Consider the following 21,845-nt stretch of genomic DNA (forward strand, 5'->3'; position numbering starts at 1 on the left):
ATAGGCTGGATTCCCACCGTACCTGGGCCAAAAAATAGCGGCACAGAGGCCCGTCCCAATGCAGTTGGGACAATTATTCGGGGAGCTAGCGGCATTTGAGTCCGGGTTGCCGTTTGCGGGAACGGGAAGACGTCATCGGCTTCAGGAACACCCGTATTGGACGACTAATTTCTTGGGATGCTTGGAAGGCTTCTTTTGGCGGGAAAGGCTTGGGGACTTGGAGGCGGTGGCGCCAGCAGAAGTAAAGGGTATACGTTGTAGCTGGGAAAACATCGTTGAGGGGATACCAAAGTCTGCATGCATGAGCTATTGCGTTTTCAACATCAGTTCTGTTGTACCCAACGTAAGTGGCCACGGCCGACATGAGGCAATAACAGGGCTCACCGCAAGCACAGGATTCATTCCCTGGAGATCTTGATACGACACTAAAACAATTCTTGTTTCGTTGCTGCAGTGTCAAAACTGCGATCGGCTCTCGACATCATTTCTTCAAGTTCCATCCTCTTCTATACGGTAGTCCCTCTCCTCCTTCAACGAAAGACTGTGTGGAAAATTGCCCATCCAGACGACCGCCGTCGCTCAGATCATCTTCGCTTCCCCATTCGCCTCGGTTTACCCTTTTCAGCATCGACCCATTAGCATTTGTCGAGGACAATATAACCACAAGGGAGTATACCCGCACCCTCTTCACTCATTCACAGTTGCATATAATAGCGTCTCTATCTATCAATATCACATAATCATATAATACGACTCTTTAATATCCCGTCAAAAAGAAGCTTGTGTACCAGGGGACTGTTATCGACATTATCCGTCTGCTAAGGACATTTTCGCTTTCTCAAGCGTGGCTCATCACCAGCAGCAGCGCATAAACCGTACGTTCTTTGTATCTGTGCCTCCAATTTGCCCGGAGCGATTTCTCCGCACTCTCTCAACCCATGTGCCCTTCCGTAACACTGAAGCTGACACTATCAATAGATTATACTCGTCTAATTCTGGTCCTTGATATATCCGACATCTGCATAGGATCCTTCAACGGTACAAGATCACAATCAATCACTCAACCCATTAGCACCAGCGACATCAGCGTAAAATTATCCAAAGCTATTCACGATTCCTTTGTGAAGGACGTAGAGTGTGAACGTTGATCTCCCCGTATTGGAATGAGTGCGAGCTTGTGCTGGCATATCGAACACAGATACCATCGCAAATCGCAACCAGCAGAGCTGGGAAGCTTCTGTAACCTAGCAACTCAGGCTGCCCCGAGTGAGTAACGGCCCTGCTTCACTTCATTCATCTTTTTGTTCTCTTTATCCCATTCTGCTACGTACTACGTGGTCAACCGCCCGAAGATAAAACCGTATTATCTTCTGTTCCTTTCTTCTTCTCTCTACCGCCTCACCTTCAACCCCACTTGGCACGTGCTGGGTGATCTACCTACACATCTGTTAATTTTTTCCTTTGTGTATTTAGCCTACGGCCTCGCTATTACAGACACTAATTGGCTTCACTCCATAGTCTTTCAATCATACGATCTGCACTGTTCCTTCAATCGACCCGTAGCAAAGATCCTTTGATATAGCGCTGTCGTGTTGAAAACGTTGAAAAGCATTTTGAGGAGAAGCAGAAGTCTGTTGGCACCCTCAAAGTACCATCGTTCTTGTTCTTCTTTCAGTTACCGCTAGCCGGCCTGTGTTCGTCGTGTAAGAGTATTTTTGGTTGTGACTCGGTGGTGAGTGCTGGTATTCATCAATCTGACGGGACGCTGATCGTTTGTAGATGTCCGCCCTTGACGCTCTTCTTCCCACTCTCCCTCGATCAAGCTCGTTATACGTCTCTGACGCACCTCGTACTGTTCCACTTCTCGATACAAGCTCCTACTCCCCCTTTCCAACCTTCCCTGGTACACTAAAGGCCAGCGATCCGTATGGATTAAATACGTTCTTGCTGCATCCTGAAGATGCTTTGTGGAACTATGTCGACCCGATACCTGACCCGCTTGCAAGCACGGCGTCAGGGGAAGAAGAAGATGAAGGCGATGCATCTGCCAAATCTAGACCGCAAACCGTGAGGAAGCAAAAATCACTGGGATTGCTCAGACCGAGCCCTTTATCCCAACCTCCTATGGCAGCGGACGAAACGGGAAAGCCCGAGAAGCAATTGGGGAGAAAGCGGAGCCTCTCTATGGGTGGGGAAACGAGGCTATCACCGACCCAACAAAAGGAGGTTGTCGACTCCTTCCGAGTGACGGTTCCCGTGACACCAGTCAGGGAGAAGAGTAAACTGAAAAAAGCATTCGCTCTGGGGAGGAAGACTGGACGTAAATCTGAAACCACACCGCCTGTGCTTACCCCACCGGTACCCATAGTTCCTACCCTGTCCCTGGCTGAAGATGACACCGTCGGCCATCCTGTCACACCACTTTCCACGCGCTCCAGCTCAAACTCAACATTATCCTCAGCTTCGTCAACGTGTAGCTCGGACGACATCAAAACTCCTGCTGAAGGTCAACCTGTTGAAGTCATGATTGAAGGCAAGGCGTTGGCGAACGCGTTGGAGGAGAAAAGCAAGAAGAAGGGTCGGAGCGTGTGGGGCTGGCTTGGTGGTAGGAAGATCAAGGGCGACGGATCTCAAGTTTCGCCCAGGGCCTCAGCCAAGAGTACCCCGAGCTCAAGTACAGCTGACCTCCTCACCGTTCCTCAAAGCTCGCCACCTCAACCAAAATCACAAACTGTCCTCAACTTCCCTTCCAATCAATACCCAGTCGAACATACGTACCTCACAAATCAACTCCGTGCATCATCCCTCCGCAAGATTGCTCAACTCAAAGCACCATCTCCTCATCCATTTGCCCTTGCTCTCGCTCGTCAACACCGTAAGCTTCCTGACGAAGTTGCCTTGTCAATACAGTCTGGAAGACGCGTTTTCCCCAAGAGCGTCAACTCCTTTACAGGACTTGCAGACCTCTCACCCGCTCAAGGCGGTTTGCGTCTGGGCTTGGCGGTGCGAGATGTGATGATCAAACTTGATAGGGGAGAGCAACCGCAAGGTACGATCATGGCTCGTCGCAATTCCAAAAAGAACCTTGTCCCTCGTCCAAAAGGTGTATTGGACTTTATCAATCGCCCGCCGTTCGAACAGCGTAACTTTGTGTATTTCCCGGATGGTGTGTACTCGCCGATATCAATGGCACGACCCGGGTATGGCGTTTGGGAGCTGGATTTCTCAGCGTACATTCAGGGACTTGGAGAGCTTCATGAAGTTTCAAGCATGCGTAACGTTGAAAGGGAGTCAAAAGAGTCGTTCAAGGCTATGCAAGAGGAAAGGATTGAAGAGGCTGTAGAGGAGAAGGAAGTTGAAGGCGGACAAGATCAGCAGGCGGCGCTGATGGCTCTTATTGCCAAAAAAGCGAAACCTCTTTTTATTTCCGATCCACTAGAATCTCCATCACCTAGCTCTTCCTCCCCTTGTGTAAGCTCTGAGAACTTGCCATTTTCATCATTCCACCCCACTTCTCAAAGACGTATCTCCCAGAGCTCTGACGATGAAGATGACGAGCCTCTCAGCCTTACCAAACGCCGTTCACAACTCCTTGGTGCCAAACCATCGCAGCCAAGTCTCATTCCATCTCTTGATACTCGCGTTCACAATCTTTCCCAAGCACAAGCTACCGGGGACCCCGCTTCTAAGCGTCCGTCTTGCTTGGCGCCCCCTCCAACCGACCCGCATGCCGCAATGCTTGAGGTCCAGCGCGCTCGGGAAAGGCGAGAGCTCAACAGGCGAGGCGAGAATGAAAAGCGTGCGGAAGCAGAAAGGTTGATGGAGAAGATGAAAGATAGGAATACCAGAGATGTATCCATGATGGACCTCAAGTCTGCACCCGATTTGAGCGTCAGGGATAAGATGCCACAGCATAAGAGGGCGTCGAGCAGTGGGAGCAAGCTGGACTTGGCTCATCTACAAGCTAGTAGGAGCAGCCCTCAGATGGGGTACCCACCAACTCCTCGACGTTCCAATACCCAACCCATGCCAACTGCCCAAGCACACGATGGACGAAGGCGAAGCGTCATGTCCCTCGTTGATTCTTACCCTGCACCCCAAGCCATGCTCTACGCGCCGCCTTCTAACCCCGGTTCCAAGCGGCCTGAAATAACCAAAGCCAAGACTGGACTGGAAAGGGATCATTCAAAGAGTCGATTTCACTCGTTTTATGAGCAACGAGGGGGTGTAATTAGCACCTCAAGTTTGAACAGGCGCGCGAGTCAGGTGGCGATGGTGCAACCTCTCCCACAGGATTATCTCCAGCAAGGGGTGACTAGGGGATCCATGGTATTTGGGTACGGAGTTTCTGGAATGGGAGTGGGTACTGGAGATAAAAGAAGCTCTAGGATGGCGTGAGCAGCTGGCGAGAGAGGAGGAAGGAAAAGGACATTTGTCATCATTATCATCCTTTGTCACAAACTTTTGTACATTATTATAATCGTTCGCATCTTCATGATGGCTTCCACCTATTCTATGTTTTCCGGACTATTTAGACATTTCTCACCTTTCGTAGCCTATTAGATCACAAAAAAGCCTTGTTTTGTACCCTTTAACGACGTCACCCTACTCTCCAGTTTTATTTTTTCATAAAATTATATTTAGTCTGAGTCTGGCATTCTATCATTACCATAGGTAGGCTTGTACATGTACGCAATCCAGTCCATCACTTAGCGACGTGACACGATGTTCTAATAGCATAAACCTGGAAAAGAAAACAGTCAAAACACAAGCTGAGAATAATTGATGCGTCGACTACCTCAGTGTACTTGTACTCGCATATACCATAGATCGGCCATATAAAACTTTACATATTTTCTACACATGCAGCATCAGGCCTCTTCTTACTTGTTTGGGTACTTCTAATCCGGGCTCTTCGACCCTTGGCGCATTGAGAATGCCAATCTCTCCCAAAACATATTCCTCCGACCACCAATCATAATCACTCCTCCAAGTATCGGCATTGAGCCAATTTGTCTTGTTGGGGACGAGATGTACAGCTCCAAATGCATTGTGTCTGTCACCATAGCAAGTGAAATCGACGGTATGCGCACCCTTTGAAAGGTTTCCAAGCTCAAACGCATAGGGTTCATGAACAAGCAGCGCTGCGCGGGAGCCATCAACGTCGACTGATACGGCTGGGCCAGCGTAACGAGCAACTCTGATAGCTTGAGGGGTGTTGCCAAGTGAGGTGAATGTACAATGATAGGTGATATTGCCCGTATAGAACGGAAGGTTTTGGCGGGTGATATCACCCCATTCGATGGTCGAGAGGTCAAGAGGGACAATGGACGTCGTTCTGCCTCGAACATCGACACCGAATGAGCCAAGGATATAAATGCGCTCAAGGTTCGTAAGCATACTATAGTCGTACTCAAACTCAATCGTATGCGTTCCCTCGGTGATACAAGGCAAGGGGATAGTCTTGATAGATTTATCGACCCACCACCCATCAACCTTCATCTTCGCTTGCTGTCCGTCTAGCCACATCTTGACTTTGTCAGCACCCTCAATCGCCAGATGGGCTTCTTGCACTTCGCATGCAGCTCTGAACACGAAACGCAAACGAAGCTTGCCTATGGGCTTGCGAGAAGATGATGGGATAGTATAAGGTTGACGGAATTTGGCGCCTTTGAGGAACAGACCGAAACGTCGGCGAAGGAGCTGGTCAATAGCCAAGATCTCCTCCGAGGAGGAGGACCAAGGCTCATCATCCCATTTGTAAGTGCAATAATCCAGTAATAGGGTGTTGGGTTCAGAAAGGGAGATGGATTGGAGTTTGACCTTAAAAACACAATGGTTAATTACAAATCAAATGAAAACTTCAGAGACTTACATCGGCCACTTGCTTGTATTGTCTCCTCACAACCGTTTGAGGCTTCCCATTCTTCGAAGACCCTTGAACGAGATGCAGAAGCACACTCTCACATCCGTCAAACCAATATTTGAGATAGGTCCACCCGTTCCTCTGATTACATTGGATCGCCCATGCATCCGCCTTCATTGTATCAAGGACCTGCGATAACCTCATATTTTAGTAATCTTCTTGCACAAAAATGAGGATTTGCTGACCTCAATCTTCCACTCCCCTTTGAATCCAACTTCTACAGGAGTACTCTCCTTACGGTCGGTGTTACATATAAACACCCAACGTTCTTCACCCTCTTCCCTCATCTGGTAAAACAAGGTATCGGCTTTCTTCCCTTGGGTCCTATACAAGGTGCTCTCATTGATTACCATATCAACATCTCTGAAGGGCTGAAGAGCAGATAGAACCTGGGCTCTAGACCATGGAAGTGTGACCGCCATGGGTATGGAAGGTGGTGAGGAAGGAGTGAGGGTGTCGACAAGGGTCGGTGTAGATCCCGCGAATATAACTTTACCGCCTTCTTTCGCAAATTTGTCCAATCTTTCAAGAGTGGTAGATCGGATGGTGCGAAGGTTTGGGGCAATAACAACATCGTACTTGCACTCTCCAACGGAAAGAGTACTAGTAATCTCTTCGAGAGAGGTGAGTTCTGGGAAGAGTGACTCGGAGATAAAGTCAAAATCGATGTGGCTGCCGAGTAGCCATTCTGTAAGCTGAGCAAATGCCTGCTCGCGATAATCGAGCTCCTCTGCATTCTTGTCCTTTGGACCAAAGCAGAGCCAATAGCTCTCGATAGGATGGATGACAGCGACCCTGGTAACAGGTTTACCTCGAGTTAAGGCGGAATTGACTCGTGCAAAGTGATCCTCGATCGTCTTGTACTCTTTCCACCAAGGGGATTGATACCCGATACACGCAGGATAGTCCCTTTTCGCCTCCCCTTCCATCGTACTCCAGAATAAATGGTGCACTCTAAGCGTGACTCCCAGCGCCGCTTGCCAGTCTCCCTGCCCTTTATGACCCTCAAAAGTGAACTGCCAGCCGGTCACGCCGTAGAGTTCACTCATTACCCCTGGCCTACCGTACTGACGAGCTACGCTAGCGGCTTGCTTTGCGGTGTTGAGTTCGCGTTTATCGCAGAGCATGTCAATTCCTGGGAACTGCATTTCACGATAACATCGCATGACTTCGCCATTCTGAGCTGTTTGGGATGCCAATGTGGGTTCCTAAGAGTTCGGATCAACTTAAAGACGCCATAACTATAAAGAACACATACTGCATTCATATGCCCAATGCACATAATATTGTTTTTCGCACACCACTTTGCGATCGTGCCAATATAATTTGTTGAAAAAAGTTCGCATACATGATCCAAAAATTGGGATCTTGTGGTATTTGGCTGTCCATCTGCAGAGTCCCAGACGAGTCGAGGTAGAAGTTCCAGCAGATCTCCACCCTTGCTAGCTTTGAAAGAACCAATAATCCCTCTTGTCCATGGGAGGAAGACGTCTTGAGGCTTCTCAGCAACATTGAGCGTCGACATAGGACAATATTGCGGTTCATCAGTGAAAATTGAGGGTACAACGCTCCCGAAGCTTGATCCTACATGCTTTTTGTACACTTCATGCGTGACCTCGATAAAGCGAGATGTCATCTCTTTGCTGAGGAGATCCGTGTAAGTCTGATCTCCGAAGAAGCCGCTATCAGGCAAAGGTTCGGCATAAGCATACCACACAACTTCAGAAGTTTTGAGGTCGGAAGTGGAGGAGATGATACGGGATGAGTGAAGAAACCCGTCTTGGAGCTTAATGGCGTACATAGCCAAAAGGGTACCAAGCTCACTCCGCATAGGTGCAGCGTTGGCAATGGGAAAATCGCTAACAGCAGTTTAGCTAGAATTTTTGGCTGGTTACAGGGACTTCCTTACGGTTTCTTGTACCCTAATTCTGAACCATAAGCCCAGGGAGTGAACAACAGATGTAGATGTCTGAGTTCTGGATGCCCTTCGAGAACCTTGCCTCCCGCAAATCCACTAGGCCATCTGAGTTTCTATCAGCCACATGGCCTTCTACAAGTGGGCAAATTACATACCGATCCTCATCATACAAGAATGCTGACATTCCCCTCTTCTTTGCCTCATCTACACATCCCTCAACGATGCTCATAAATTCTTCTCCAAGATAGGGGATATCCAGCCCGACACGGGTGTGCATGTGGAATCCGCCCATCCCCATCTCCTCAAGCATCTTTATTTGATCCACAGTGGACTGCTTCTCCTGCTTGGTTACCCATGCCCAGAAGGGTGCTCCCCGGTACTCGCTGGGAGGGCTCTTGAAAACATCCAAGGAGAAAGGTCGGCGGGATGAGGGGTAGGTGAGGGGGTTGGCCGACATAGTGTAGTGTGATTTGTGATCTTCCGAGAGAATCAAGGTTGTCACGGGGGTCGGGGGCAAACCGCCTCATTGTACGACTGTATTTAACAGCAGCACGGTATAGATTACCTACACTGTCACGATCCATCTTTACGGGATGAAAAAGCACCGTCAGTCCGACCATACTTATCTCGCATTATCTTAGTCCGCGGGCCGCCGACTTCGGACCATTTTCCTCTGCACGCGCGGCGCTTAACATCAGATTTCAGTCAAGTGACTTGGCCACACATTGAGAGCACGTTCCACAGCCCGGCGCATACGGACAAACTGATTTGGCGATAGACTATGATTATAGATGAGCTCGAGATGTTACCAAAGAAAAAAAGGTGAGGTGAAAAGATGTACTTAGTCTTCTTCTGCAACATTTCTCATTACGTAACGGGCATACGAACCAAATAGAAACCCCACCGCAACCAGTCAGAGAGCGAGTACGATCGCAGCAGTCGTCACGCAAGCTGGTGAGCGACGAACGGAACGGACAAGTTCCATATTATCTTTTCAAACCGTCTGTATACGTCGGTGATTGGTAACACATCAAACACACACGGCGTCGATGATATTACGAAGACACCAAAAATAACCTTGCATGCCTCCCTAATAAGATTGAACGTTTCAGCATCGAAGAATTGTAACGATGTTACCAATCCGTCCCATCAGATCTCCGAGACTTTATTGTCAAACCCGCCAACCTTACCCAGGCCGAGCAATACTCTACAAAAGCCTACCCTATCTGGGGATCTGATGGTCAAACCTACAAAGTCAGTATGGCATTCTACTTACAATTTCGCTGACGGGGGCCACCACAGGAATTGACTGAACAATCTCTCCCCGTGTAGGAATACTGGGGCGCCTATCAGAAAGAATGTAATCAAGCCCCATGGGGTGGAGACTCATTCTGAACGTGGTATGCTCTTGCCAATCCTAGTCCTCAATATTAGATCATAGTATTTTGCTGATACAGTGGCTGAGTATTCGTACGGAAAGATGACCTGGATGGCGAGATTTACGCAGGATGTATTAAGACGTGAGCACTGTTAGCCTTTGATAATATTTTGAGACCCGCCAACAGTGACAAATCGCTCCTCGGTAGATACTGACGCTGAGCCTTTGTTAAGCATCGAAATGCAGATACAATAGAAGAGGTTATATAGATGCCATTGCTTGTGTGCTGACCCCCAAGAAACACTTCGTAAGTCTCTTTCCAACGACACTAGTTTGTCGTCGTATTCACGCATCTGCAATACTTGTTTTTCGGGAAACAGTTATGCTATTCACTTCCTTAGTCTTCTCTATTGGCACCTCGGTGATCCAAAGACACTCTCTTCTATGCCAGAACCATCGGGCAAAGAGGGCCATCTCATCCATCCATCGTCAAAAGCACACCCTACACCCGCAAAGCATTGGGCTCTATTCTGTGGTCAGATATCGGGTCAACATTCTATTCCCGCTGTTTGATTGGACAAGTTCGATCACGATGGGTTGTCGACGATTTCCTGAACCGCGAGCTTATATGGAAGGTAAAGCCTTCTACTGATCCTCTTGAAGATATCTTCTCTTTGATCTACGAGGAGGATCTCGTTTCTGTTGGCGAGGAGCTGTCTCGATGAGTAAGGGAAAAGCTGGAAAGGTCAGACACTTCTAAAAAATCGATCTTCGTACCAGACCCTTCAAGCCCTGGTGGACTCTTGTTCTTACCCGTTAAAACTCGGTGGAAAGACCCCACAGGTGCTCCGCGACCCGTGGGGATCCGAGCCAAAACATCGACATCATCCTGCGGCATTAAACCGCCATACTTAACGTCATCAGGAGATGCGATCGTCCTGTTTACCATATAAGTTCTCCTCAACTTCCTTCCGTGTTAAGAGCACCCGATAGATATCCTGGCTACAGAAGCTGGGCAGAAAGAAGGGTGTGTATGGAGGCTTGGTCTGGGAAGCGAGCTAGTACAGACCTGGAAAGAGTTGCCAGGAAGGGACGTTAAGATGGGAAGGAAGGGAGAGGTCGATGGGCATTTATTGGGGGTTGCTTGGTATGGCAAGGAAGAAGATAAGGGGCCTGGAGAGATGGACAATGTGGGGATGGTGTTAATTTATTATACTAGGTCTTGTACCCATGAATCATTCTGACACAGAGAACCATCGAGATCCGAATCGTTTAGAAAAGGACACGGAAGAGATATACAGAAGCCATCGCCAACCAAGTTTATACATTTGTACTAAATGCCCATGTACCCTAAAAATGAAACAAATGAATCGAAGTATCGAAAGGTAAATAAAGAGAAGAGTCGGTCTTGCCGGGTTTTAGATGCTATGCTCATAAACATGCGTGTTTCAAAGCCGCTTTAAAGGAGAGCAAGGGCGGCACCGGCAAAGGCGAGGACACCACCCACAGCGGGAGCGACCATACCTGCACCTGAGGAAGAGCTATCGGAAGAAGAAGAAGAAGAAGCAGAGGCGGAGGCAGATTGAGAGACAGAACGGGAGGCGGAGCCGCCAGTGGTACCAGAGACAGCAGAAGTGCGGTCAGCAGCTGAGGTGGTGGAGGCGACAGCGGCAGCGGCAGAAGAAGCGGTCTCACTGCCAGAAGAAGCAGCGGCGGGAGAAGAGCTGGAGGCAGCGTCGGAGTCAGAGGTAGCAGCAGGAGTGGAGTTGGTGCCAGCAGCGTTAGAAGTAGTACCGATGACGACAGCGGCAGTGTCAGAAGCGGCAGCGCCACCACCAGTAGCAGTGAGGCTTGGAGCGGTGTAATCGCCTTTTTATCGCGTCAATAGGGCTCACAAGTAAAGGGATGCAGCTAACTCACTAGTAGCGATGGTAGGGAGGGCCTTGGTGGTGAAGCTCTCGCTGGCACCAGTGTAGTTCTGGTTGGCACAAGACTCCTGAAGAGCCTGGAAGTCGGAAACCTGGGTAGCAGCAGTGTTGCCATTGGCAGTATTACAAGAGGCACAGTTGAAGATGTTCTCAAGGTAAGTGCCATCACCTAATGAGAAGGACGTCAACACTGAAGGCGACGTGATTTCGCCGAGATACTTGACTCACATTGGCAGGCAACGTCAGTGGAGCTACAGGTGGTGAAATCGCATTCAAAGAAACACTGAGAAATGGCGGCAGGACAAGCAGTCTGGGCGGAAGTCAAGACGGAGGCCACGGCGGAAGCGTCATTAGAGCTCAAGCAGGTCGCGCAAGCAGACGCGTCGGAGGGGAAGTTGTTGCAGAAGCAGCTGTAGGCCTCTGTACCATCGGTGTAAGTGGCCTGTGTAAGAGTCAGTATACGGCGCGTCGACGAGTTACAAAAACAATTCTTACCTCACAAAGGTAAGCAGTCTTGACGGTTTCAGCACAATCAGATGCGCAAGTCTGTGGGACCTGCATGAGGGATGGTGAGTTGTCGCATCAACTTTTATGGACATGTTCCCTTTGGAGTACTCACGTATTGCCAGTTTGGGGCGGCCTGACCACGGACCACGGCAGCACTAATGGCCAAGGTAGCAAGGAAGGAGAGAATCTTGGACATCGTTATAAAATAAACTTTATTATTAGAAGGCTTAAGAAAAAGTGTCAAGAGAAGATAGAAAACGTGAGTAAAAGCCAAGAGAGTAGAAGATAAGCAAGAGGAAAATAGGAAAGAAGAATGGCTGAAAGGGGCTTTATATGGATCTTGCGGGGGTTGACGGGCCTGGTTTAACGGGAGCAGATGAACATTCTAATTTCTTTCACGGGAAGCGAAAGAGCGATCTGATCATCCGCACGCGTCGTCTAACTGAAGCTAATAACCAAACAACAATCAAACAATCAAAACGCGAAAAAAAAAGGCGTCAGGGACAGGCACCAGGAACTAGGAACTCAATAATACTTCACGACGTACATAACATATCCGGGCCTTGTTGGAATTTGAGGCACGTGCTACGTACAGTATCCTTCGCTGGCTTCCTTTGGCCTTCGTTTCTACACGCCAGATGTCCCAGTTCAATGCTTTCCCCTTTCTCGTTTTAATAACTGCAATAACAATGGTCTCAAGGAAGCTACGACCTGAGATATAAAGCTCAGAGGGAGGATTCGCCATTCCTGATGGGTGGTGAGGACAGAGGTATTTATTTGTGGTTGCTAATAACAAGCAATTCCAAGAAGATACTGCTACTACTGCTACAAATACTAGTTCGATCGATATAACTACAGAAGACGAGACGACCAAGCTTAAGAATGGGATAAGAAGAATAGTAGTACGGTATCTGTGTGGAGCTTGTGCAATCCAATGTCTCGCGTGGATGGAAGGATGATGATGCATCAAGATTATATATGATGATTTTGATGCAAAAATAATGAATCAGTTAATGCACAACGAATGGTACTCTAGTACCTTTAGGAACATTTACTATTTCATAGATTTCCACGGGTGAGTCTGGCGCAGCATCAGGACGCTCCAGGAGAGAGATTTGGTGCCGGAGGTTGTCGATGAAGGTTGTTATCGAAAAGAGAAGTGATGGAATAATGATGCTTTAAAAAAGTGTAATGTCTAGGCAGCGTAGTATATGATGGAAGCATGGAAATGTTGAGAACGGAGATCCCCAACAAAAGCAAGACATGTCATAAACCTTGTAATCATTGTAAACATTGTACGTCTCGTATAGCCATTCCTCGTTCTAGATCACTCATCTCATATATCCAGCCCACAAGTCTATCGACATCCCTTGTGGCCGTTTCTTCACGCAGAGACCCTCTTTCCCGATCTAGACGACCCTCACTCTTATAACAGATCCACCTATATTCCAATGGGTAACACTATAAAAAGTCCTAAAGGAGGCAAACCCACGGGGCAACAATGGTGTATTACTATACGGTACTCTAGTGGGAGTAGTCATACTTCTCGAAGAAAGTCTTGGCATCTCTCGTCTACAACTTCCTTATCAGCTCAAAGCGACGACCCCTTAGCGAGTAACACTTACATCCGTCTTGGGCCCTCTCGTCCTTCCCTTCTCATTTTCTTTCTGCCTTCTCAGATCTCTATCCTCCCTCAACCAGCCTAATGCCAACTCGAAAAGCGTTTCCTCTTGCAACCCTTTGTCGGCAGGAGGCCAAGCGATGAGGCCACGAGGAGTTGAGCCTAGCTGGATGTGACAAATTTTTGTAGGGAATTTTTTGAGGCCATCAAAGATGTGGGTGGCATCTGTTAAAATAATCCTTCGTCAGTACCATCGACGTCGAGAGAAGGAGGAAAGTAGAATGTAAACACGCACAGACAATAGTAGCACCTCTTGTTTCGGATTCAGAAATCAGAAAATCAATCAAGTCTGCACGAACGAGCACATCCAGATCAACAGTGACTTCATCCAGAAGCAAGACATCCCATTCTCCCATAAGTCCCATACAAAGCTGGACCCGACGACGCTCTCCATCAGAGATTTGGTGCATATGCCTGCATATTGGTTAGTGAAAGACGGTTGAGACACGCATAGCCCATTTACCAGTCAAGATCGACATCGAGGATCCTCAAAAGCCTATCTCTCCTCTCCTTGTGCCTGTAACCCCCCACAGAGTCTAAGAAATGAGAAACAACAATGTCCGAGCGAACAACGGGGTTGGAGGACCATTCTGTTCCGAGATAGACAACACCCTACAATCGTCCGTACTGCGTCAGACTATATGCTTGTTTGAAATGGACCCATCTTTGAGCCACAAGGAGGTGAGAAGGGACGCACACCTGGAGGGCTCATGAATACGTCCTGCCCCAAGATCCGACAAGTCCTCGTCTTGGTCAATCTCTTGCCTGCTAAAATCCTTAAAAGTGTCGATTTTCCCGCTAAATCCCAGAGCGGTCATTAGCTTAGCTTATTTTCAGCTGATCATTCTGTAAAAATGCGGGACGAACCTCCGTTAGCACCCAATAGCAGACACCTATCCCCCTTTCGAAGCTCGAGGTTCACATTTTCGAGGACTGGATCGTCTCCTTCTTTCCATGAATAGGTGAGACTTTGACAGTCGATGGCCAGTTGATCCGCCGCTGGCATAATGGTCAGTCAATGGGGATGCGCCTGATCAGATAAACTCTAGAAGAGAGCTAATCGAATAAAAAGGCGGAAAAAACTGAAAAAGTCATATTGGCTCCACGAATCGGTGGTCGATGGGACGAATGCTTCGTTTATACGCTATGGCGTCAACAATTCGGAGATAGTCCGACAACCTCCACTTTACCGCGCTGCACGCACATTTTTTTTATAAGGCAAAATCAAGGCAAAATATGTATAGCCTTGAGAGGTCCATCTTCTCCGAAAGCCAAATTTAGTAGATCCGCAAGCCTGCCACTGAGTACAGTAATACAAACAACGAATGTATCCCTCTTCGCTCAACTGGTCTCTTGAAAGCGTCTAACAGCAGCGCACTGACATCTGACCATGGACACTTTGAATGTCCGTCACTTCATTCAACGTAGTTTGACCTTCTTTTCTCAATTCAGGCCCATTTATGCCGGTATGCCGGTAGAAGTGACTGCATCTAGGCCTTCTATGAAATCCTAATCTACGTATCACAGCTAATAAGCAACCAATGGCGACTCTCACCTCCTGTCTGACTTATCTATTCTAGTCAACGCAGGTTATTTTGTTTCTATATCAGTTTATCAGTAACAGAAAATGAGTCGCCTAGGACATTCTCACCTTTGGCCATTGATCGGTATTGCAATTCTGTGACACGCATTACAACTGCTATCAACAAGTTCGGGCATACTCCAAGCAGAGCTAAGCCATGCGGCTAACCTTCTCAGCGATTTCTATTCCAGCACAGAAATCATGAGTTGAAGATCCTCGAATGCTGAATATCGTGTCTCCCCATCAAAACTTCTCCAAGTGGCCACGTAGTTGCCGGTCCCTTCTCAGCATCCTCTGTCCATGCCCAGAGATCTTCTTCCTCCCCACTTTTCTCGGCCTTGTCCTCAATAATACCGGTGGTGCAGTTGCTCAGTTTCTCAACTTCTTGATTGATGATGTCCCGGTAAGGGTGAAGGAGAAGCTGGGAGGAAGCGTATGGACCGATGATGTTCAGACGGACGGCCGAGGAAAGGAGGGAGCGTGCGTGAAGGAAAAGATGTAGGTGCAAAGCTCGATCTGCGACGACGAATAATCAATAAAAAGAACTATTTCATGGGGTATGACAACTTACCAACGGGTAGTCCCAAGGCAGCTGTAATAACACCCCAGCAAACAGCCAAGTGCCCCGGAACCTTCTCCAAGATTACCATTTTCTTATAACCTTCTATGATCTTGACGCCCATTTCATCGGTCGATCCGGGGCCTCCTCCATCGTCATTCAAGTACTCATCAATCCCTACCGGACGGCTCAGCCCACGGGAGAAAAGGGTGAGCATAGCTACACCTTGAGCTTTCGATGACCGCCGACCAACGTGAGACAGGAGCGTGCACTCGTGATACTTGTCTAGCGCCTGTATCTTTTGGAGCACTCTCTGCACCTCATCTTCTATTATGCCAGTCCCAGCTTTGGAAGCTTTACGGGAATCATCTACACAAGTCCATCCATCCTTGACAAACCCTCCGGTTGTACTAGCATAGTTACTCACTTCGGCCCTCGCAAAATCAACCAAACCTCCTGTCATACTCTTCTTTCCCGGGACACCACCATCTTTAAATTCTTTGGATGTGTAAGAGTACTGTGAAGAAAGAAATCCGTGTTTGGCGAATGATTCGAGGCCAGAGGAGGATACGAAACCGCCAGTAGGGAGGCTCGAGTCGGTAAGGACATAAAGCAGGTGTAGCTCCTTAGCGCATGGATTTAGTGAAGCCATAAGGATCCGCCCCTTTGAGTCTTGAGTATAGGTAGTTGAATTCTAGGCCTATCAATAAGCCAACAGGAAGGAAGACAGTAAGGGTTTTGTAATAACTTCACAGCGGAAGATCATATGACAGGGTTTGCCGGTGACAATATAAATGGAGGAGTGATGATCTATATAATATATGGCATATGGTGGTGGTGGTGCGTGGTGGTGGTTGATATTCGTGATGTGGAATGCGCCCACTTCTGTTAACAGCAGACGGAACCAGATAAGTATCCGAGAACCGAACTTAGCCGAAACAAGTCGAGAGTGGGGACCGGAGACCGGAGATGAGAGATCAACAACGAACAGCGAATTCGACAACGATACACGACTGTCTCCTTCGTTTGCCATATCTTGTGTTTCTTTGGCCCACAGTATCGTCGTTCAACTCCTTCCAAGATGGCGCTTCTGTCTGACAAGCTTCAAGAGTTTACCATCAAGGCAGCCAATCAAAGCCAAATCGAACTGCACGCTAAGGCTTCTTATGTGATTTGGCCTAGAGCTCAAAGCTTCGAGGTCAGTAGTGGGTTACCCTACATGTTGAGCCTGTCACTGTATACAGTGTCTGACTTCTCAAGTAGGAGTATTGGGAGGTATATAAGACGGAGCGAAGGGAAGCACCATGGGGTAAAGATGCATTCCAAACTTGGTAAGTCAACATTGAACTAGTGGTTACCAAGCTGACTCGAGATACCAGGGTTCTTGTGCACAGGGATGACCCAGAAGGTGAGGTCTATGCTGCATGTAAAACGTGAGAGCTCATGAGTTTATCTGTTAGTCTCGCTGATGTGCTGCACAGGTATCGACGAAAGGCGTTTGTCAAACATCGAGGAGCCGATGATATCGAAGATGGATATGTGTATGGTATTGCCTCGGTAGTGACTCCAAAGCAACATCTTCGCGAGTACACCAAGAATGGTTTATCTAACATGGACTGACATTATGTGGGCTGTAGGCAACGGTTACGCGACTCGCCTCTTGAGCCTTCTGCATCGATATCTCGGTCCTGAGAACACACTCCCTCCTGTACCAGAATCATGGGGCAAAGACCAGCCCTATATTCAACTTCCCCCTGATATCGCACCTAAAATACCGAAAGCCTTAGGATCCATACTCTGGTCAGACGTCGGATCGACCTTTTATTCGCGCTGTCTGAGTGGTCAAGGTCGACAGGGATGGATCGTAGACGATGCCTTGAACGGAGAGCTTGTGTGGAAGATCTTGCCCAGCGCCGATCCTGTAGAAGAAGTGTATACCTGGATTTATCAAGAAGGACTTGTTTCAGTTGGCCAGGAATTGTCTGTGCGTGCTCAGAACGAACTTAGGAAATCAGATACTACGGAGAGGTCCATCTTCTTGCAAGACCCTGCAAACCCTGGGACCCTCTTCTTCCTTCCGGTGAAAAGCACATGGTTGAACCCCGAATTCAAGTCTCTTCCTGTGGGACTTCGCATCAAGGCATCATCCGGTAACTCTACAGAAGATGCTATCGTCCTATTCACCGTATCCAATCGTTCCATCAGGAAACGCTTTCTCATAACCTTAATATCCAATCTTGCCCCTTTGCAACTCCCATCTGTCCTGAAAGCATTCGACATTCTCGCCGCCAAAGTCGGACACGAAGAAGGATGTGCTTGGGGCCTTGAGGCGGAGAGTGAGCTGGTGAAAGCTTGGAAGGCGCTTTCGGAGAGAGAGGCTAGGGTGGGGAGAAGGGAGGAGGTTGATGGGCATCTATTGGGTGTCGCTTGGTATGGTCCGGAAGAAGACAGGGGTATGCTGGGAGACGGGCAGATGTGGAGCTGGTGTTAGAGCAATTGATTCTATTATATGTAATACGAGTGCATGTTTATGGGTAAAAGCGTTGATTGGTTTTTCGTATCTTTTGAACTGTTGCAGATTGCAGACATGTGGGCCGTCAGTTATAGTAGGAGGTAAAAACCGGTGGAGCCATGCGCTGGTAAACGCCAAAAAACATTGCAGCGCTCGTTTTTGGTCTATTAGGTCAACGTGACACAATACCGGCATCATTAACGTCATCAATTTCTGCAGTACGAGTAATCCATCTGATATAGTGCTCAGTCCGTCATGCCTCAGCTCATGCTACATGCAACGTCACGGTAGGTGTCAGCACAATTTCATGATATACTTAGACATGCTATACTTGTTATACTTGTTTTCCATATGCTTATCTAAATTCCAAAGCTGATTATTAAAAAGGAAGAGTACGAAAGATAGATTCGATATAGTGTAGACACAAGCCATGTCCGATGCGCAAACCCGTCTCCGGCAGTTTACAACGCGCGCAGCCAATACGAGCCAGATCGAGCAACATGCTCGCGCATCTTATGCTGTTTGGGCCAAAGGGAAGAGCTGGGAGGTGAGTTTGAGTTTTCTCTTCGCCCGTGATCAGCCATCAAGAGAATCATCTGATGACCTACCTGGGGATTCATCTAGGAATTCTGGGGAATCTTTCAGTGGGAGCTGAATGATGCTCAATGGGGTAAAGATGCGCTTGTGACTTGGTAAGTAGCTGTTGTTTGTTAATTATTCTTAGTGTTATCATATTTGACGGTTGGTTAGGGTACTCATACGAACAGATGATCCAGAAGGTGAAATTTATGCAGGTTGCAAGACGTAAGAAATGCGAGATACTGGAAACCTGGAGGGTTTAAACTCACTTGGCATTCCGGTTTTAGGTATCGAAGGAAGGGTTGGGTCAAGCACCGTGGAGCAAACGATATCGAACCGGGCTTTGTATACGACGTTACATTCGTCGTAACTCCTAAACAGCATCTCCGTACGTTCAGCCTAGCGAACGGTGTATCGGGTATTGATTCACCACGTAATAGGAAACGGCTACGCTAATCGACTTTTAAGCGTACTTCATCGCCATCTTGCCCCTTCATCAACTATTCCACCCATCCCAGAGGCTTGGGACAAAGACCAACTATCCATATCGGCCTCTCCGGATATCATCGCTCGTACTCCCAAGGCTTTTGGATCTATCCTCTGGTCAGATATTGGCTCGACCTATTACGCTCGTTGCGCCATCAGCCCAGATAGACCTGGCTGGATAGTAGATGACTCGCAGAATGGCGAACTGGTATGGAAGATCCTCCCTCCTAAAGATGACGCCGAAGAGGGTTTCGAATGGCTTTACCTTGAAGACTTGGACGCTATCGGCGAGGAGCTGTCCGACCGCTTGAAGGAGAAGCTAAGACAGGCAGATACTACCGAGAGAGCCCTCTTTATCCAAGACCCAGCAACGCCCGGTACATTATCCTACGTCCCTGCCAAAGGCGTTAGATTAAGCCCCACATCTCAACGCATCCCTGTGGGTCTTCGTATCAAGTCCTCATCAGGGAACGCCTCCGAAGATGCTATCGTCCTCATTACCGTTACCTGTATTCCATTCGGAGAACGATTTTTGATCACTTTCATATCTAATCTGACGCCAGCCCAGCTGCCTCTGGTCCTTCGAGCGTGCGATAAGCTTGCAGCGGATGCTGGGCACGAAGAAGGTTGGGTGTGGGGTGTTAATGGAGAGGTTGGACTTGTAAAGGCTTGGAATGAGGAACCCGGGAGAGAAGTTAAAGTTGGAAGAAGACCAGAGCAACATGGTCATTTACTTGCTGTTGCATGGTATGGAGCTGAAGAGGAGAAGGGGACGATAATGGAATCGCAGATCTGGAGCTGGGGATAGACGCATAAGACGCCATTGTCATACGTAGACTCTACATTCCTTATGCCCCACATTACGTACTTGTTTGGCAGGGCATATTGTATGCATGCGATGTTTCTCGTATCACAGATCATCCATCATGCATGCCTCGCCGACGGGTCATTCGCCAACTGCATGCCGTGGATGGCCACCAGTCTCGCTTAACTGCTTGCCAGGACCCCGCGTCTCTAGAATATTTACCCGAGGGCTCAACTTTTTCCTCGCGGACGGAGCTTGCTTGCTTTTTGCAGCGTGGCTAATTAAAACTCGCGGATCAGTAGAAAAAGTTCGCACCAGCACCACGACTGACGCACGAGTACTTATTTATATTTGTCAACGTGCGTACAGTATGTGATGCATTACTGATCTCTATAGTGTATAGTACATATACATCTCCCCTGCACCGGAAAGTTGACAATAAAAATAGATAATAGATATACATAAAAACATAATGACACTTACGACCGACTCTCGAACGCAAAAACTGCAGCAATTCACTATCCGAGCTGCGAACTTTAGTCAAGCTGAGCAACATGCCCGAGCTGCTTGGGCCATCTGGAACAAGGGCAAGACATGGCAAGTGGGTTGAAAAGAGATTTTTCCACAAGGACGACATGCTGATTCCATCTAGCAATTCTGGGAGATCTTCCAAATGGAGATCAACGAGGCTGAATGGGGTAAAGAGGCGCTCGTCTGCTGGTAAGTGCAATTGAGACACAGCACTAATTCCATTAATGACCGAATTTAGGGTGTTAGTTCGCTTAGATGATCCCGAAGGCGACATTTACGCTGGATGCAAGACGTATGTCCATTACATTACTGTACTGTGTACGAGCTTTTGTTGACTGGTGGAGGATAGCTTCCGACGAAACGCCTGGGTAAAGCACCGAGGAGCAGATGACATCGAAGAGGGTTATGTGTACGATGTGACTTATGTCGTCACTCCCAAGCAACATCTTCGTAAGATCTTGAGCTCAAATGAAATGTGCCTTAGTGCTGATGCACTGTCACAGGTAACGGCTATGCCAACCGTCTTCTCAGTCTTCTTCATCGCTACCTCGGCCCTGAAGCCAACCTTCCACCTGTGCCAGAATCATGGGGAAGGGACCAACCAACCCTCCCCCTCTCTCCCGAAGTTGCCTCTCGAGTCCCAAAGGCTATTGGATCCTATCTTTGGTCAGACATTGGCTCTACCTTTTACTCTCGATGCTCTATCGGCGAGAATCGTCCGGGATGGGTCGTTGAGGAGCCCTCCATCACCGAACTGGTCTGGAAGATTCATCCTTCAACTGTGTCTATTGAAGGGCCTCTGGAATGGCTTTATATAGACGATCTGAAAACCGTCGCGGAGGAGCTGCACGTCCGTCAGCGAAAGAGATTGAGAGAAGCTAACACTTCTGAACGATCTCTTTTCCTTGCCGATCCGGCAACTCCAGGCAGCTTGGGATATCTTACCATCAAGGGCTCTTGGTCAACACCGACAGACATATCTTTGCCTGCCGGTTTACGCATCAAATCAGCATCCGGCAACCCCTCTGACGATGCGATCATTCTTTTCACCCTTCACTGCAGCCTCATCGCACCTCGTTTCTTGATCCGATTCGTCTCCAACCTCTCCCCGTCTCAACTGCCTGTTGCTCTTTCAGCGTTTGATGACATTGCCACCCAGGCGGGTCATACAGAGGGATGTGTTTGGGGCTTGACGGAGGAGAAGGAATTGGTAGAGGCCTGGAGAGCTCAACCTGGAAGGGAAGTGGCTATCGGAAGGAGACCAGAGCTTGATGGTCATATGCTGGGTGTGGCATGGTATGGAAAGGAGGAGGACAATGGTAGTTTATTAGACACTCAAATGTGGGGCTGGCAATAGGTTTGTTTCACCTACCAGTTTGTCCGCTAGATGGCGATGTGCGAAGAAAATTAGGTTTTCCCTTATGACACTACACAACATCCTTTCAACTGTCTC

The 21,845-nt window shown here is 48.2% G+C and overlaps 9 protein-coding genes across 9 annotated transcripts; 5 read left to right on the top strand and 4 right to left on the bottom strand.

The window, feature by feature from the left end:
- The first annotated feature begins 303 nt into the window (after positions 1-303).
- Positions 304-4,707, top strand: CNE04720 (expressed protein). Its single transcript, XM_024657293.1, has 5 exons — positions 304-343; positions 396-875; positions 979-1,266; positions 1,519-1,732; positions 1,780-4,707. The coding sequence occupies exon 5, from the start codon at positions 1,780-1,782 to the stop codon at positions 4,396-4,398; it is 2,619 nt and encodes an 872-aa protein (XP_024512908.1). The 5' UTR covers positions 304-343; positions 396-875; positions 979-1,266; positions 1,519-1,732; the 3' UTR covers positions 4,399-4,707.
- A 117-nt stretch (positions 4,708-4,824) lies between these two features.
- On the bottom strand, positions 4,825-8,634 carry CNE04730 (conserved hypothetical protein). The gene is made up of 6 exons (XM_024657294.1): positions 8,000-8,634; positions 7,836-7,949; positions 7,185-7,785; positions 6,112-7,134; positions 5,876-6,055; positions 4,825-5,823 (listed from the first exon to the last, which is right to left on the bottom strand). Exons 1-6 carry the CDS (start codon positions 8,299-8,301, stop codon positions 4,858-4,860), a joined length of 3,186 nt encoding a protein of 1,061 aa, XP_024512909.1. The 5' UTR covers positions 8,302-8,634; the 3' UTR covers positions 4,825-4,857.
- Positions 8,635-8,854: 220 nt separating this feature from the next.
- Positions 8,855-10,578, top strand: CNE04740 (expressed protein). The gene is made up of 4 exons (XM_571150.2): positions 8,855-9,098; positions 9,147-9,364; positions 9,431-9,529; positions 9,603-10,578. The coding sequence occupies exon 4, from the start codon at positions 9,605-9,607 to the stop codon at positions 9,872-9,874; it is 270 nt and encodes an 89-aa protein (XP_571150.1). The 5' UTR covers positions 8,855-9,098; positions 9,147-9,364; positions 9,431-9,529; positions 9,603-9,604; the 3' UTR covers positions 9,875-10,578.
- Positions 10,530-12,077, bottom strand: CNE04750 (conserved hypothetical protein). Its single transcript, XM_571183.2, has 5 exons — positions 11,770-12,077; positions 11,646-11,705; positions 11,379-11,592; positions 11,143-11,319; positions 10,530-11,091 (listed from the first exon to the last, which is right to left on the bottom strand). The coding sequence occupies exons 1-5, from the start codon at positions 11,851-11,853 to the stop codon at positions 10,682-10,684; spliced, it is 945 nt and encodes a 314-aa protein (XP_571183.1). The 5' UTR covers positions 11,854-12,077; the 3' UTR covers positions 10,530-10,681.
- An 824-nt stretch (positions 12,078-12,901) lies between these two features.
- Positions 12,902-14,452, bottom strand: CNE04760 (conserved hypothetical protein). The gene is made up of 6 exons (XM_024657295.1): positions 14,206-14,452; positions 14,036-14,136; positions 13,802-13,950; positions 13,574-13,752; positions 13,283-13,503; positions 12,902-13,229 (listed from the first exon to the last, which is right to left on the bottom strand). The coding sequence occupies exons 1-6, from the start codon at positions 14,342-14,344 to the stop codon at positions 13,182-13,184; spliced, it is 837 nt and encodes a 278-aa protein (XP_024512978.1). The 5' UTR covers positions 14,345-14,452; the 3' UTR covers positions 12,902-13,181.
- A 377-nt stretch (positions 14,453-14,829) lies between these two features.
- CNE04770 (conserved hypothetical protein) lies at positions 14,830-16,317 on the bottom strand. Its single transcript, XM_571181.1, has 3 exons — positions 15,492-16,317; positions 14,990-15,436; positions 14,830-14,939 (listed from the first exon to the last, which is right to left on the bottom strand). The coding sequence occupies exons 1-2, from the start codon at positions 16,129-16,131 to the stop codon at positions 15,120-15,122; spliced, it is 957 nt and encodes a 318-aa protein (XP_571181.1). The 5' UTR covers positions 16,132-16,317; the 3' UTR covers positions 14,830-14,939; positions 14,990-15,119.
- Positions 16,318-16,489: 172 nt separating this feature from the next.
- On the top strand, positions 16,490-18,046 carry CNE04780 (expressed protein). The gene is made up of 5 exons (XM_570990.2): positions 16,490-16,677; positions 16,743-16,810; positions 16,859-16,912; positions 16,961-17,061; positions 17,117-18,046. The coding sequence occupies exons 1-5, from the start codon at positions 16,561-16,563 to the stop codon at positions 17,968-17,970; spliced, it is 1,194 nt and encodes a 397-aa protein (XP_570990.1). The 5' UTR covers positions 16,490-16,560; the 3' UTR covers positions 17,971-18,046.
- A 167-nt stretch (positions 18,047-18,213) lies between these two features.
- CNE04790 (expressed protein) lies at positions 18,214-19,964 on the top strand. The gene is made up of 6 exons (XM_570993.2): positions 18,214-18,278; positions 18,379-18,538; positions 18,616-18,683; positions 18,742-18,795; positions 18,858-18,958; positions 19,011-19,964. The coding sequence occupies exons 2-6, from the start codon at positions 18,422-18,424 to the stop codon at positions 19,862-19,864; spliced, it is 1,194 nt and encodes a 397-aa protein (XP_570993.1). The 5' UTR covers positions 18,214-18,278; positions 18,379-18,421; the 3' UTR covers positions 19,865-19,964.
- A 226-nt stretch (positions 19,965-20,190) lies between these two features.
- On the top strand, positions 20,191-21,835 carry CNE04800 (hypothetical protein). Its single transcript, XM_570995.2, has 5 exons — positions 20,191-20,462; positions 20,514-20,581; positions 20,631-20,684; positions 20,742-20,842; positions 20,896-21,835. The coding sequence occupies exons 1-5, from the start codon at positions 20,334-20,336 to the stop codon at positions 21,747-21,749; spliced, it is 1,206 nt and encodes a 401-aa protein (XP_570995.1). The 5' UTR covers positions 20,191-20,333; the 3' UTR covers positions 21,750-21,835.
- Positions 21,836-21,845: the final 10 nt, after the last annotated feature.

The sequence above is a fragment of the Cryptococcus neoformans genome (genome assembly GCF_000091045.1).
Source record: "Cryptococcus neoformans var. neoformans JEC21 chromosome 5 sequence".
Taxonomy (NCBI): domain Eukaryota; kingdom Fungi; phylum Basidiomycota; class Tremellomycetes; order Tremellales; family Cryptococcaceae; genus Cryptococcus; species Cryptococcus deneoformans.